The following is a 16,924-nucleotide window of genomic DNA, read 5'->3' as shown; positions in this document are numbered from 1 at the left end:
AATATGACATCATTCAATAATGTAGTTCCCCTGATCTACAGTAAATGAGCCAATTTTTAAAAAAACAAAAAGGGTAAAGGGCAGGCATAACAAAGTAAGATACAGAGGAAGGTGAGACCTAGGATGTAAAACTGCGTTGGCTTCTGTGCAATCACAGCCTTATCATACTCTGTGAGAACATGCAAGCCAAGCCCCACAACTGCAGAAAACCTGCCTTTTGCCCCCCAGCCCCCATCTCAGCAATCCAAGTACATCAAGCCGCCTGCAGCCGGCACATTTTATAAAGCCTTTAAGCTCCAGGCACACTGTTCAGTAGAGACAGTAACAAAACCAGAATAACGATCTCTAAGAAAATGCAAATCTATGTTAGAGTTCATTTTTAAGTTTATTCCATATAATGTACATGTAGAAAATGTGCAGTAGTAATCAACTGGAATAACAAGAAGAAAGGGAAGCCTGCCTATAAGTTATTGAAAAGTATTTATTTAAAAAAAATAATGTAAAAGCTGAGCTGTTCAACAATCATGATTCTAGTACTTGAGGTAACTGCCTATCTGCACCAGAAAACCCTGTTACAGAGCCTGAGGCCTATGAAGTCCAATCCCCAGGGTCTTAGTTCCTCCAGGAAAGCAGGAGGGACAGGGCCTGGCTGCAGGCAATTTTGGGAGGCCTAGGGAAAGGGAACTGGAGGAGGGCAATGCACAACAAGGATATATTCTAAATCACCACACCAAGAGTTGATCACCATCATTTGGCAACTGAGGCCCCATCCTGCTGAGACTCTATGGAGAAATGAAGAAAGCACCTCAGAACTGTCCACCCTTCACATTCCACTGACTGTTGGCCTTCAGGTCCAGGATTTACCCTTCAGAGGGCGGGTGATTCCTGCCCACCTTTCAGAGCTGCAAAGGCCTAAGTAAAAGGTGGAGTCCCACAAAGGCCCCACAAAAAGCACTGGGGAAAGGCAAGTGCTTTATTCAGTGTAGCTGAGCAGAGCTGTGAAGCCAGGATGTAAGTTGTAAAGGCAACAGATAGCTAGAGAGAAAGGGGCTACAAGGTGGGGCCCCGGAAGGACAACACCTCTGCCCCAAACAGGGTATTGGCACTACTACACAATTACCACCACCTCTGGAAAGCCCTTCAGTAGCGAACACAGAGGAGATGAAAACACGGTTCTTGTTTACTTAATACATTTGTGCTTTTGTGAAAAAAGCAGTTATATTTTTTTATTTTCTTTCAGGTTTTGTGTCATTTGGGCACGTGCTGTAAGGGAGGGACAACACACATACACGTTTTTATATGTACTCACGTATTTATACCTTTTGGGTGTTTGCCTAATGCTAATTTTTAAAAGAGGCTACAAGGGAACTTACCACAATGGTACATCTAAATGCCTCTGAAACTCAAAATGGCAGTTTTGAAATCAACATTGGAAAGAGAGGGACATATATTTTAAAACTGTCATACTACAAAACCTCCTGCCAAAATGACTATCTGGAGTGTATACGTATATAATTTAAGGGCCAATCACACGACAAGGACAATAAAACAAAATGCTAAGAGGAAGAAAAAACCCTCGAAGGTGTTGTCTTTTTTTAAAATAACTCAAACACATAGGATAGTAAAGGCAAAGTCATTTAAATCATTTCCTTAGTAATACAAGTAATATTTAAATAGATTTAATAGTGCTGCTCCAAACCAATGAATTATGGGTTTAAAACCTATTAAAATGTAATGTTTTTTTCCTGAGCTGAGAGGAGAGAGATTTAAATCCACTGAATTTTAATATTTCAGCTTGAGCTGCAGGAGGTAGAGAAAGTCCAAATGAACTATTCCATCAGCACCATTCAAGCATGAACATTTTAATCAGTTTTACTTCCTTGGAGTTCTCTAACACAGTTTACGCTGTCATTCTAAAAGCACTTAACACAGAGAGTGTGAAAAACCACCAAGGCTTGTTATTGCCTTCACAATTGATGGCAAATAATTTTGCAGACTTCCTATCATTAAAATGTCACTGCTAAAAATTGAGGTTCAGCATTTCTTGTGCTAAACTGCATTTTCCTTCAACACTATAGCATACCTGTTCTGTTCTTAAGGGTTTTTTTAGGGGGTGTGCTTTTTCAAAAAACTGTCTATTTCTATCACTTTTTTTCTTCAAAGAGTTAGGTTTAAAAAGTGGGGGAAATCCACAGGAAGCTCATTTTCTATTTTTACAAACCAAACATTTTCTTTTCCAATATACTAATAAAACTTTTGTTTCTTAATGGTAGCTTCTTTGGTGACATTTTATGAGGTTCCTAAGTCAGCCTCCTTTATTAAGCATAACCACATTCACACAGCATGTGCTGATTATATAGTGTAATGGATTTAAAAAGCATTTTAAGATAGTCAGATGACTCAATTTAATAATACAGGAAATGAAAACATCATTTCTAATTAGATCATATTACTGATTTAAAACTACAATTTGCGTGCTGTTCCTACAGTGTGATCTCAGAGATTCTAATTTAAAAACACATTGGCTAGTAGGGCACATGACAAGATCAAACTAGATACATAACATTCCCTCAGCCCATTTGGGGACTCCAGGAAGGCTTCAAGGATACATGAAATACAACCAATCCAAACAAAACATAAAATATTAACCATAAAAAACAACGTAGGAATTTTCCTGCCTTTTTCCTTATAAATAAAAGATAAGTGATATTTAACTTACTTCAATCTGTCAACAGTTTTAAACTGAACATGACCTGTGAAAAAAATCATCATAACTGTGTTTCATTCCATTAAGCACAACTAGCTCATTGTCAGGAGAACAAGCAGCCTCTCCAGGTTTGGGGCTCACCTCAGCATTCTACATTTAAACGGCAATGGATCACTGGTTTGGCTCATTTACCAATGAAGGTAGGATAATATTGCTGTGTTACAAACCTGCTTCATGAGATTTCATTAAATCTAAGAACAACTGTGCTTGTCTGGATAGCATGCATACATATAAAAAAAGATACATGTGTGGTGATAAACGTCTGCAGGAGCTTACTCAGATGGGCCTTGGCTTCTCCAGAGGAAAATTTTCATCTCCTAGGTACAGAAAATCGTTGCCTACTACAGTCTAAGACTCAAGTAAATCTAAAATTGACCTCTCATCACTTTTGGTAGGAGGTCAAAACAACAGCACCTCACAGCTCAGCCATGCCCAAGGGCAACAGCAGTTGCATTTAAAATTCCACAATGTTACAAGTCTGAAAACTACTGGGCACAAGGCACTACTACCAGGGCTGAAACAGACAAAGACCAGAGAGACAGAACAGCAGCAGCAGCAGCAGCAGAAATGCATCAAATGCATTTATTTTCCAGCTCTTTCCTTCTCACTTGGTTTGTGGCTCCCTAAACTGCTGAGTTTTTCTATTACTGCAACCTATTTTTCAGAAGTCAGACTATGTGATTTTGACTTCATTTTCTGTTCATATACAAATAATTTGGAATTCCCACCAGATCCACCAACTATAGTATATGGTGCTTTGATAGCAGGCAGCTCTAAGTTAGTTCTTCAAATAAGTTTCTAGGTCACAAAATTAAATTAGTTTTATTTTAATAATTAAATCCATATATACACAATCTATGTCAGTTACTCAGCTATAGTCTAATAAATCACCCTGTCCTGGAGAAAATGCAATCTGCCATCCCATTCAAAACAAAGTACGTAAAATGAAATAGATACAAAACAGCAATGAAATATACTTGATGTGAGGGGATGGGGACTTGTTCTGATTTTTACAACTTCCCTCATATTTTTAAGCAACTCCAACATAAAACAATGTGTTTTTATTTAAATTCATCTCTCCACTGTACAGACAGTAATAAGACTTGAAAAAGAAACAAAACAGTGCTCTGTCTTCCTAGAGAAGACCATCAACCAGACATAAGGTAGGATGGATACCTGTATTTTAGTAGTTGGTTCAAACACCGAACAACTCAAGCCAGAGAGGAGCCAGTGCACTCTGGCTCCACCCATTCTCCTTCAATGCAGGTTCTACCCCTAGTGACCCTGGGAGAGGTTGTAACCAGAATACACCCCACGTAACCACAACACACACTTCCGGCAAACACAGCTGGTATTTTACATACAATGCTCATTTTAAAGTTTTGTCAATGTTTTAAAACATTTAACACACTGCTGTCTTCTGGAATTTTAGGAAATAACGAATCGTGGAATGCATTTCCTCTCACCTCTCCCCTACGCTCCCAGCAAAGAAAATGTATGACAAGTGAGACTATGTGGCTTGTTTGGATTCAGCCTCTTCTTCCCAAGGGGCATTTCTGAGGAAATGAAGGTTACTTTTCCATTTATTATGTCTCTAATTTACTACTATTTTCATGTGGTCAGAGGAACACAAAACAGAGCTCAAAACAGCCCATTAAAAACAAGTTTCAATCAGACTATTTGCTCCACCACCTTTGCGTCATCCCAGAGTTCTGATTTCCTTGTTAAAAGACAGAGACATAATTGAAGCAATATCTTCACTTTAGATTGATTATCAGGCGACCCTTATCCGCATCTTCACTCAGCAATTTGAATTTTAATGAAAGTAAATGGAATAATTAGCATTTCAAAGTGTCTGATACACTGGGGGGGGGCACTTTTGTGTATAATCTATACACAAAAGAAAGTATTTGGGAGGGGGCAGAGAGAGGCAAGTACAATTGTAGTGTCTTCATTAAAATAACTCAAGGAACTACACCAGCTAGAGAAACAGAGATGTGAATATTGTGTTCTTTTTCAGCTACAATTTTCTCACTTTTATTTCTAAGTTTTAGCACCTAGTTCATTATTTGTTACCTTAATCTGGGAGAACAAAAACATATACAAGTAGAGTGACTGCCCAATCCCATGAACTCCAGCAGGATTTCTACGCAACACTATTCATGCTCCTATCAATCACCAGGAAGGATTTTCTCACCAGGCCAATGATTTTTCAAAAATGCGTTGTGTATTATTCCTTCTACATGTGAACACTAGCCCTTACGAACCTCATCAAAGGGAAGAGCAGCAGGAAAAATGCAAAATGTACATTTTATTCCACTAACAATGATATTAAGATACTCTGTATTTGAGGAAAGATAAAAGAAGTCAGCTCATTTTAACATCAGGGCAATATGAATCTTTTTCCGGTATAGGTTAGCAACAGAAGCTGACTGCAAAGGAAAGAAATATTATGAAAACTGCCTAGTCTCCTCAGGGGAGAGTTTTCAGGAACATGTCAACTTGAATTGGTGAGAATGCGATCCAAAATTTCTGAGGTAGCCACCAAATTTCACACGAGATTAAGGGCAGGGTGATTAACTTCCCTTTGTGGTCCTCTACTGCCTTTTGCCCTTTTGATGGAATAAATTTAAAGAGAGAGAGTGAGAGAGCTGATGACAAACACCAAGATCAGAGCTAAAATGGAAAGGCCACGTACCCCAATGATGGCGTTCAGTTCTGCCATGGTCACCTGCTTGGCCCGTTCCACAGCCTGCACCACTTGTTGCTGGTGCTATAAATGAAGATCAGAAACAGAATAAAATTATTTGTTTTCTAGTAGGTCAAGAATAGCTTTTCCTAACATGTCCTCTAACTTCAATTACACGCAAAACAGGATTCAGGGGTCTCCATATTTCAAAGAAAAGCCCCGGGTGGTAGATGACTCAATGCCTAAGGTCCATTTGGGTCTATACTGCTGAGACGTAACTGGGCATCCAACTAACTGTGCCCCAGGAAGGATGCTCCCTTACAACTGGTAGAAGCTGCTTAAATCTTCCTTTCCTGTCAGTGGTACACTGAGACTCAACCTCTCTGACTAACTCCAACTAACAAAAGAACACAAAAACCCATTTCGCCTGCTTCCTTGGTACCCCCTCCCTCTCCTCTTTCCACCTACATAAAAACTTTCAAAATATTTTCTAGAAATAATTATTTTTAAAATTTCCCCTGATGTCTGTTAAACACTAGGACAACAAAACTAAACTTTTCTGTTTCTTCTATAAATGTGAAACATGTCCACATCTTAATTCCTGTAATGAAGGGCTGCATATTTAAGAGATTTAAAATGTACAACTCTCACTAGTAGAAAAGTATGAGGACTTCAGGTATTTCTTTTAAATGCAATGGGAAAACTAAAACCTCAAGTTTAAGTTGTTTTTCTTTGGTAAAAACTAGAATAGATAGTATAGGACCATCTATCCATGATTCAGTTCTACAAAGAATGATCTAGAACTGGTATTAGTAATTTTTGTGACATTAAAAAAGTAAATACCACACAAGTCTCTGCATGGAGGCACTCAAATCTGGGCATACACAAGTGACCCCAAATACAAATAGTTTTCCCACCTAAATACACTTGAACACTCTGATATCTGCATGCCCAAATTTGGTCTAAAAGAGGTCTCTTCTGGACTTCTTTTAACTAGGTTTAGGGAAGGAAGAGCCAACGGGGCCGTGCTGTGAAAACAGGCATTCCTCTGTGCACCTGGGAAGAGTCTTGTTTGGGTTGATCTCAGCTGAGAATGGAGCTAACTTTCTCTACTGCTTTAAGTGACTATGAAGCTCAGCTATCATCCTACATAATGCATACAATAAGCTAAGCCATCAGTTAAACATGAAATTCCCCTGGAGCTACCTGGTACTACATTCCAAAACCCTCAAATAAACAGTTACTGAGATCAACTGGGGTGACAACTGTTCCACCTCCAAGCTGTGTAGCGGAGACAGTGGGGAAGGTGATGTGGAAGAGGAAACCGCTGTAAATTAGTTATCTCCATGTGGTGTTTTCACCCTAACAGAAACATGTATTTTCTGTCTATAACTAATTGAAAGAAAAATGTCAAATAATAGATCACCGCATTTGAAGCTTTTCATAAACTCTGAATATTAAACATTACCTTTGATTTTTTTTAATTTTAACTGTTTTAAACAAGAGCTTAAGAAGCAATCCCAAAGTCTTGATAGATATATCTGTCCATTCTCTTACTCTTTAATAAAATATTTGCCAAAGTGAAATCATTTCTCTCTTTCTCTGAATAAAGTAAAATCCTAAAGATTTGTCAGAACACTAGAAGGAAGAGAGGCACAAGCAATATAACGACCAGGAATAAGCAGTCTTCCCTTAAAGCCAATCTGAGCACATATGTTTTCTGAGCACCTAATACGCGCCAAGGACAGAGCTCATGTACAGATCTGAGGTAATCTGGTTGTCAGAGCAGTGGAAAATGGCAGTCCTTTGAAAACAGAGAAAAAGACAACACGTAGGACAACTCTGGGATTTATCTAATACCCAAAGTGAGTATACAAACACAAATTTTTATGGACTTTTCCCCCTTTTATTTTCAACAACGGAATTGTTGAAATTCGACAGTTACTGCTCAACATTTCCAAAAACCTGAAGGCTCAAGGACCATATGTACACACATCCAACACGTATTTCATTCCATTCATGCATCCACTCCTTCAACAAAAGCTTTTAAGCAAGTCTTCCTCTCTGCCCTTTGTCTATACTGCTGAAATATCTCCATATTACTAAGACTTCATCTTCTTTATATTAAGCATTCAAAGAACAGTTTCATTAAGATAGAGATGCAAAAAATCCATCTAGTTTGGGCCTTTCTACCATAAAGATAGTTCAACTCTTGCTTCATAAACTGGATTCCAAGTGCCAAGATAAGCACAGACGCCTTAGGCAGTGGGGATATCTTTCTCTGACTCAGCATTAAAATCAAATATATTTATGGAGAAAACCAGAAACACATCAGTGAACCATAACAGGGACATCTGATGTTCCTATAGAAGCCCTTGTTAAAAAGCTAAAATGACAGTGTAAGTCATGATTCAGTTCCTTCCCCATCTCTCGTGGCGATGGCCATGTTATGCCACATCTAAACTTTACCTGTAGTTCAGCATTTTACTTCCCTATTTCTGCTTACAACTGTGAATCATCTGTTGTTTAAGGAAGGACCTTTTGAACAGAAGCTCACTAACGCAAAGAATGCCTCCTCCCCTATGTGCTCTGAAAGCACCAGAAACCCCCTGACGTTGCTCACTCTGTAACAGAGCACCATTATACCACAGACTAAAGAAGCATGTACCAGATAAGCTGTGAAAATGAACTCAGAAAAGGGGCGAATGAAAAGAAAAAACAAACACAAAGAAGAAGGCCAAAGTACTCTTACAAACTGACCCCAAGAAAGCATTTTTTCCATGTTCAAATTGCAACAAATAACCTTTATGAATCAGAAAATACAGCAAGTTTTTGAGTTTTTCACATCTTCTTAGAAACATGATGGCTTTCCCATTATTTCTGCCACCTCTTCCCCTTTTCTTCCCCTTCCCCATCTGTTCTCCTCCCACTCCACCCTACAGCTCATTTCCTCTCCTACTTCCTGCTTCTCTCCTCTGCCACCTCACAAGTTGTGACCACAGCCACTCTAGACCCAGTAACCTGCGTAAGGCAACTAACTGTCCTCTTGGCTTCTCTTATTGCTCAAGCTGCTCCCTCAGATATAAGCTCCCGATCTGAACTTCACACAGTACCACCAAATAAAACACCACTAAGAATGTATTAATAAGCCAAAGGTGACGTGGGGGGGGGGGGGCGGAATTCCTCTAATAAGGACTTGGAAAAGAGAATGATTTACTGTTTATTATTTAAAATACTGTGATTTATAATTTTTAAAGAATCCTTTAAAAAACAACCTATATTATGGTTATGGTTATACAACTCCACATTTACTACAAATCATTGAATTGTACACTTAAAATGAGTGAATTTTATGATGTGTAAATTATATCTCAATAAAATGCTATGGTTTAAGAAATACAGGCACAGTTGGGAAAGAATGGTTGGTAAATGAAATTCTATACATTAAATCAATTGCCTACTTTCATCATAAAATAATTTTTTGCATTTGTTCAGGACAAATACTGAAAATACAAGCTTGAAACCTAAGAAAGCCTGCTAAGAAACAGACATTCACAAACCACAAATATGTGTGTAGCAGGTGTTTAATGCATGTTTCTCCAGAGATTACGATGACGTTACCTGCCCTGCCAATACTCTGGAGCATGGCAATAATGGTGCTTTTAATTAAAACAGTAATTTAAAAACAAAACCCTCTACAACTCAGAATCTTTTTATAATATCCCCACTTACTAATAGGGATAGTAAAAGGGTATAGTAAGGGCAAAGATGTAAAATGAAACAGGGTCCTTGTAATGAACAACAATGAGGTTCCTATCACATGGAGATCCAACTGTGAGCAACAGATAATTGCCCCCCCTACTCCAAGAACTCTCAGAAATACAGGACTGCAGGGTGTAAAATACTAAGGAAGATTACAGAAAGTAATGACAAAAGCACACTTCCTGGGGCATCAGGAAAGGCTTTGTTTTCTTATTCATTAGATGTTTATTTAGCACCTACTACGTACCAGGCATTACAGTAGGAACTGAGATAAGAGTAATGAACAAGATATTTGGTGAACTGATAATACCCAAGAGCCTCTGTAATTACAATTAGAAGATAATTTCCAGGAAGAAAATTACAGATGCTATGTAATCACTTGTCAGGGAAATATCTAATTGAAACTCAGGCCTGGGGGAAGATTCCCTAGGGAAGCTGACCCAAAGACTGAGACTAAACGGATTTGCAGGAGTCCTGTGGATGAAGAGCAAGGAGAAAAGAATCCCAGGGAAAGGGAATAGCTCAGCTAAGTTCCCTGAAGGAGAAAGGAGCTTGTTTGTCGAGGAAGAGAAAGAATGTGTCTGGAAAAGGATGCAAGGTAGGGAAAAGCTGGGAGAGAAAAGGCAGGTTGGATCTGGAGGGCCTTCTTGGAAATGGCCAAGACTTAGTGCCAAACTCCTTAAGGTGGAAGAGGTTTCACAGAAGAAACAAAGGCAAGTGGGTGAAGTCACCTGAGTCCAGCATACACATATATACTTTCCAAACCACATACTAATGGGAAGTGGAATCAGTAAGGCAGGAGGAGGTCAAACAGAGAGGGCTGCACACAACCATGCAAAGAAGCCAAACTTTACCTTTACCAGTAGGACATTTTTCTTAATTAAAAATGTTTAAGCCCTGAGTGCTATCATTTCTGCATTTTGGTAAGAAACACCTGGTAACAGTAAGAAGATGGATGGCAGGGAAGTGAACCAGATTAGAGGGAGCCAAGTTAGAGGGCTAATCCAACATTTTAAGGTGAAAGATACTTAGAACTTGGACCAGATACCCTTCTTGCTAATAAGAATCACTAGCCACATGTACCAAACAAGCCACTCCCTCAGAACTAGAAAGAACATGAGACCCAGAATCCAGTAGTCCTCAAGCAACGTAACAACTAACCAGCCAACCTGCCAACCAATCAACCAAAAAGTCTCTCTGTATTTCCAAATGCCTATGCATTTCCAAATGCTGCCTGGGCTGAGGAAACTGGAGTGGTGGCACTTCTATACCAACCACAGGCCTAAGGCCAATACTATATCCAAGAGATAAATGTCCTCTACTGTACTCTAAATAAAGAGTAGTCAGAATGTCTCTCCTTGGTCACACATTCTTTGAAAGGTAACTTAACACCTCATGGATAAGCTTTTTCCATTTAGGAATAAAGGACCCTAACACGGAGTAGAAACTTCTTCCCACTGGACCAGGGTTTTGCCTCTAAATTCTCCTCCACTGGAATGTACTTCAAGTATTTGAGAATGGTATAATGCACGCTTTCAGTTTTCTGCATTTCAGGTTGAACACCCCCAGGCCACTCATTCTTCTGGCTACTCCTCTGGTTGTGCTCAGTGCAACTAGACACAATACTCCTAATAAGGCTGAGCTTGAGCTGCTCAAATCTGAGTGTCACTCCAAGTCTAGTAAGTCATAGTAAAATCCTGCTGGGCCTTTTTTTCAGCAACCCTACCATGTTTATTGACACTAATAAGCTTTAAATTTCACAAAAACTCAAGTCAGCCTTTTCTAAACAGTATTCTAATAAGTGTTAGTCCCATAAGAAATTAGGTATTACAAAATAACCAGCCAATCCCACCAGGTTTAATGTGGCTAATACCTGGTAAACTACTCTGAGCTTCAAATCTCAAAGAATAAGTATGAATGCAAAGCTTCCCAAAAAATTTCGGCCCTGGAATTTGGGATTAAAGCTCTCAGGAGCATACCTTGGGACTTGGGTTTGACCCTGGGGCAGGGAATTCTTTACTGATATATCCAATAAGCCCTACAAGTCTACTTTCCAAGAGAACTTCCTGCAATGTTGGAAATGCCCCAGGTCTGTACCTGGTAACTACAATAATATGGTAACTACATATGGGTGGACACAGAGCAGTTAAATTGTGGCTACTGTGACTGGGAAACAGAATTTTTAACCTTATTTAGTTAATTTTAAATTAAATCTAAACAGTCATTTGTGGCTATGGCAATATTGTACAATGCAGACCCACTTTAAAGTATTTTAAAGCTTAGCTCCGGTAATAAGCTAATCACTACCTAACTGAAAGTTAAAAAATTAGCCAGTTTCTCAAATGCAGTTCATTCTTTTAGACACATACAGATGAGGAGTCGCACTGCTGCCTTCGGGAGGAAGGCTACATTTAAACCTGCAAGGAAAAAAGACCCCCCCCCCCCCCCCCCCGCCTCCTGAGGCCCATCTTTCACTTGTGGAGGGCAAGCAGGCTGTCATGTCACCCACCAAGTTCTCACCCAACATCCAATTGTCACCAAAACACATAATCACACAGAATAAGCCAATCAGTCAGCCAGGGAACATGGGACAGGAATATTCTCTCTGATGCCTCATTGAGTATTGTGAGAAAAAAAATGTTAATGAAGTTATCCAATGTGAGAATTGGAAAACTGGACCAAATCCCCTAAGCCCCAATCCAGGTGTACTGAGTCATTTTAGGACATTCCTTAGGTATGCAATGCTGTCATGATACATTAATCAACACTGACAAAAATGACCCTGACTGGGAAGCAGACGACACTGTGGAGGCTGCTGACACTTAATGAATGATTTCTGAAGGTGGTCTTCTGGGTGTCACTGCATACTTATGAAGAGAGATCTCTGGTGATTTCAGCCAACCTCTCCTACATCAAACCATGTTATCACAAGCCATTGATTTCCTTACAAAGTTAACAAGCAATAAGACGAGTTAACCTGGTGCCATTACGAGGCGAGAACACTGCCACCAGTGCATGTAACCCACTGTATTTTGTTCATTTCCTCCCTGAGGCACAATACGAAAGTAACTGATCATTTTTCAACGTCTATTTTACAATTATTCTATACATGCAAAATGTGATTCAGAGTAATTCAGTACCATTTTAACACAGGTGCCAAATCAACACCCATATCTCATAAAGTAGAAGGGGTGTTTTTACCATCAAATTAAAAGGACCAAATTAATGGCATGTCCAAAATAGAAATTCACAGGTCATTCGATTTGACTAGTTATTCTATCCCGTTTGAATGATAATTTATATAAATGCATATAATCATGATTATGCAATTGTGTATTATTTTCTATTATTTAAATGCAAAGTAGAGCACCCAAATAAACCTACAGAATTCTACAACAAAACTCTGACTACTTGGTACTACCCATCACAACAGCTAAGAAGACAATAAATCCCATGTTTGGAGTTAAAATTAAATTTGCATCAGAGAGCATTCAAGTTGGGATGTTCTTTTTCCCTAGGCAAATACAAGGAAGCTAAAATTTTCACTCCTAATTGTTAAATATGGTCAAAAGAAGGATCTGAATTCTTTATTTCCTTTGTTAAAGCAATATTTACAGATGCAAGGAAAAAGAGTGGCTCACTGTAAACCCGTCCTCCAAGGTGGGTCCCACCAGGACTCTTAACTCCAGGGTTCCTCTACCAGCAACCTCTGTGCAGCCCAGCTGCTGCTTAAGTAACTCAAAGAACAAGACAACAGCTAAGGAATTACACACAAGTTGGGGAGTAGGGGAATATTCATTCTCCATGGCACTGAAACAAGTTGTAACTATCTGCTGAAAACAAGGTTAAAGATGAATGCTATTTCTCCAAAGGTAACGATAACCAGGGGTTTAATAAATGGGAATTAGGAAGCCACTGGTCATAAGAAACTGCTTTTATGTTCTTTCTCTCTCTCCATACAGCACACATATTTCAGGTTACTTCATTCTGTGGTCTGGAAATGCTTTGAGGCCTAAGACATTAAAATGGATTAAGTCTGATGCTGCAAAACAGTTAACCTAAGCTAATTTTTCTGAGATGTCTTATAATTCAGAAAACAAAGAGTGACTTATCCAATATATCTTTCATGATTTCAGAGGGAGGGTGGGGAGCTGTCAAAATTTTGTACCCCATTTTCTCCAGATCAAAGACAATGCATATTCACAAGAATATGTCTGGATGTCTGAGATAGGTAAGATGGAAAGTTATAAATCAAGGACTTGCAAAATGTTCCACTCATGAGAAAAGATTTTCTTAACAATAACTTCCAGTCAAGTAGCATTTTCCTTCCAGCCAGTTTACTACAAAACAGGGCAGGCCTATGTGTGATATGCTACATTCCACCCTTCAAATGAGAGGTGTTTTTAAGAGTTTCTGTATTTTGAAAAATACAGGCATAAATACAGGCTGTGCATGTAGGCCACAGGGCCCATAACTGTTCATATGGGTTCCTTTTCACCCCCTGTGAATATCTGAATGCTAAACAATACCTGATGGGTATTCATTTCCTTACAATTCATACTTTGGAGGAGACTTCTATAATAAGAAGTATGCACCCTGGCTGGCGTAGCTCAGTGGATTGAGCGGGGGCTGCGAACCAAAGTGTCGCAAGTTCGATTCCCAGTTAGGGTACATGCCTGGGTTGCAGGCCATGACCCCCAGCAACCACGCATTGATGTTTTTCTCTCTCTCTTTCTCTCTCCCTTCGCTCTCTAAAAATAAATAAATAAAATCTTTAAAAAAAGAGTTGTTATCCTAAATAAAAATGTGCAAATACTTAAATAAAACTATGCATTATTTATATTTTGTGATAAATTAAAATGAGTTGTACTGATGATAAATCAGAGCTAGGGGTTCTCTCTCTTTTTTTTTTCTTCATAGAGAGAGGAAGGGAGGGATAAAAAGAGGGAGGGAAACATCGATGTGTGAGAGATAGATCAATTGGTTGCCTCTTGCACACCCCCAACTGGGGATCTGGCCTGCAACCCAGGTATGTGCCCTGACTGGGTATTGAACTGGCAACCTTTTGGTTCACAGGCCGGCGCTCAATCCACTAAGCCACACCAGCCACTGGTGTGAGCCACTGGCAGAGCTAGAGGTTTCATATAAAGATACACAACTGGCTCAATATGACTTCCCTTCAAATCAACAATGACAATAATAATAATGACCACTATTTTATTTTGTGCATAGCATGAGGTCTAGAAGAAACTGCTAAGTTGTCCTCTGATATCCCATCTCTTACATTAGTAAAAAGTTTAGGTGAGCACAATGGCAACTGAACTAGGACAACATTTCCAAGTCACCCTTGCAGCTAGCTGTGGGCAAGTAACCAGGTACTGTTCATTGCAAAGTGAGCAAAAATATGACTATTTTCTAACATCATGTCCTAGGGGCGGGTGGGGGGTTGGCGAACCACCTGCCCTTGGTCTTCTCCTTCCTGGCTGGGGCAGGATAGAGATATGATGGTGCCAGCATAATAAGCATCAACACAGGAGGAACTTCAGTTCCCTACATCATGGAGCCACCAAATTAGCCACAGCAGCTTGCAAAATGTTCTGTGAGAGAAAACAAGTTTTTATCTTAACTAACCACTATTCCTTTGATCTGTTAAAGTAGCCAAATATCCAGCTAGGTTCTCTACACTGTCACTAATCCACATATAACAACCCTATATTGCAGGTATATAGTGCGGGTTTCCCATTATATGGATAAGGAAACTGCAGTCTAGGAAGTGAAGTATTTTGCCCAGCATGATAAAGGAAGCAAGTGGCTGAGTCGTGATTGGGCTCTAGGTCTGCTTGACCCTCAGGTTCTTATCACACTGTCTCTAACACAACATAACTCTTCCAATGAATTCTGTCTGTTCCTTGTTAGGGCAGCAGCAAGTTTCTGAAAAATACAACTGTACCCTGAGGAAGGAAGATTTTCAATTATAATAAATTTTCACCTATAGCCTATCAGGGGTTTGAAGTTCTCAAAGGTCTTAGGAATACCTTGCTGATCACCATGAAACATACCCTGCCTATATCAAAAATAAGCAATTTTATAATCTAGGGAAATAAGCATATAAAAAACACAAATAACCTCTAAAAAGTCCTCAGAAAGTGCCTAATATTTAATGTTAAGCTAATAGGTTAAATCCACACTTACCGCTTTACCAAAATATAAACTATCCCCCTCCTTCTGAAAGCTGGAAGTAGCCCCTAACCTGCGAGACCTAGCTAACTTTATAGAAAGTCTGCCAGCCAGCTGATCTGTAATTACCTTGAACTTTTCCCACTTTTTTACTAAGTCCTTTCTCTCCAAATGTCTTGGGACCCAAAATAAGCTGGAATAGAATCCATTCTCCAGTAAAAGAAAAGCAAAACTGGCATTTCTATCACAAGTGCTTTATATTTCAGTACATATACCATACATTATAAAGATGGGGTTATCCCCATCATTCTATAGAAATATTAAGGCTCAGGTAGATCAACTTTCCCAACACAAAGTCAAATCAGCAGAAACACTGCACCTTGCTGCCAGGGTGTAACAAGTGGCATACAGTTTTCAACCTGCATTAGAATCCCCCTTACAGGTATGTTCTTGGAAAAGGAAGAGGGGGACACTAGAGACATGTCTCTTTACTGGCACCCTTTAATTTTGCCAAGGGCCCATAATGTCTAAAGGTCTACAAAAACAATATCCTGACATCACTGTGGAAAAAGAAGACTCCATCCCCATAAATTATGTGTAAAAACAGAACCAACTTCCACTAAGCAATCAGGTATATTTTTACAACAGCCAGATCCTAACTGGATGGAGAAGTTTGTTTTTCTACATAGTTTTGTGGGTAAAACACAGACCCCATCCAAAACCGCTATTCTTCTGAGGTGAGCGCTATAGGGTGAGCACCTTGAGGAGCTGTCACTTTATGGATGGATCTCTGCTTGTAGGCTGGGGAGACACAGGTGTTTGCTAAATGTGAAAAATAATTTTTGGAGCTAGAAGAGAATCATTTTGGAGGCTACCTAATGCCTCACTGAGATTTACAGCTAGTGTCAGCTCTGGGTTTGGTTTTAATTTGCATTTTCCCCCTCTATCAGAAGGGCATTAGAGAGGAAGAAAACTCACAATCTTCCTAAAAGCAATGACTCAAAAGGGGAGGGAGGACTCCAAGTCCTCTTACAAGGAAATCTAGGGCTCCGCTGCTGTTGCAGCTAGTACTACTGCTAGCAAACATCAAGAGGTGCTTACTATGTGCTAAGCTGCATGTGTATAATCCCAAATAATCCTCAAAGTGATCACGTGTGTGCCATGCTATTATTAACTGCATCATACAGATGAGGAAACTGAGGCTTAGAGAGGCAAATCACTTGCTAAAGGTCACCCAGCTTAACTCTGCTATAGTAAGCCACTCAATCTGTAACAGGGAGGTCAAGACCTGACCCAGATCTGACTGTCATCATCCTGGCATCTCTGGCTTATGGAACTGCCAACAGAGAGTTGATTATTTATAGTTCCTTCCCTGCAAATGAGACCCAAAGTGGGATAGAGGAGAGCTTCCCACTTACTACTTTGAGATCTGCCTTTTAAAGAAGAAATTTGAGGGCAGCAGAATATAGATTAGTCTTTACCCATTCCTAGAACCCAAAAGAAAAGAGGAGGAAAAAACAGCTTTAGAC

The 16,924-nt window shown here is 39.5% G+C and overlaps 1 protein-coding gene across 6 annotated transcripts in view; it reads right to left on the bottom strand.

The window, feature by feature from the left end:
* LOC114493155 (transducin-like enhancer protein 4) overlaps window positions 1-16,924 on the bottom strand; it is a 145,509-nt gene that overhangs the window by 90,755 nt on the left and 37,830 nt on the right. For 4 of the 6 annotated variants that reach the window (XM_028507888.2, XM_028507895.2, XM_028507908.2 and 1 more), the window contains exon 6: window positions 5,466-5,540. The exons of the other annotated variants lie outside the window; for them this stretch is intronic. In XM_028507888.2, coding sequence (XP_028363689.1) covers window positions 5,466-5,540 — 75 coding nt within the window. The remainder of the gene's footprint in view (window positions 1-5,465; window positions 5,541-16,924) is intronic. 6 annotated transcript variants of the gene reach the window in all.

Source organism: Phyllostomus discolor, chromosome 3, assembly GCF_004126475.2.
Source record: "Phyllostomus discolor isolate MPI-MPIP mPhyDis1 chromosome 3, mPhyDis1.pri.v3, whole genome shotgun sequence".
NCBI lineage: Eukaryota > Metazoa > Chordata > Mammalia > Chiroptera > Phyllostomidae > Phyllostomus > Phyllostomus discolor.
The sequence above is the reverse complement of the archived record's forward strand: the minus strand, read 5'-3'. Positions and strand labels throughout refer to the sequence as shown.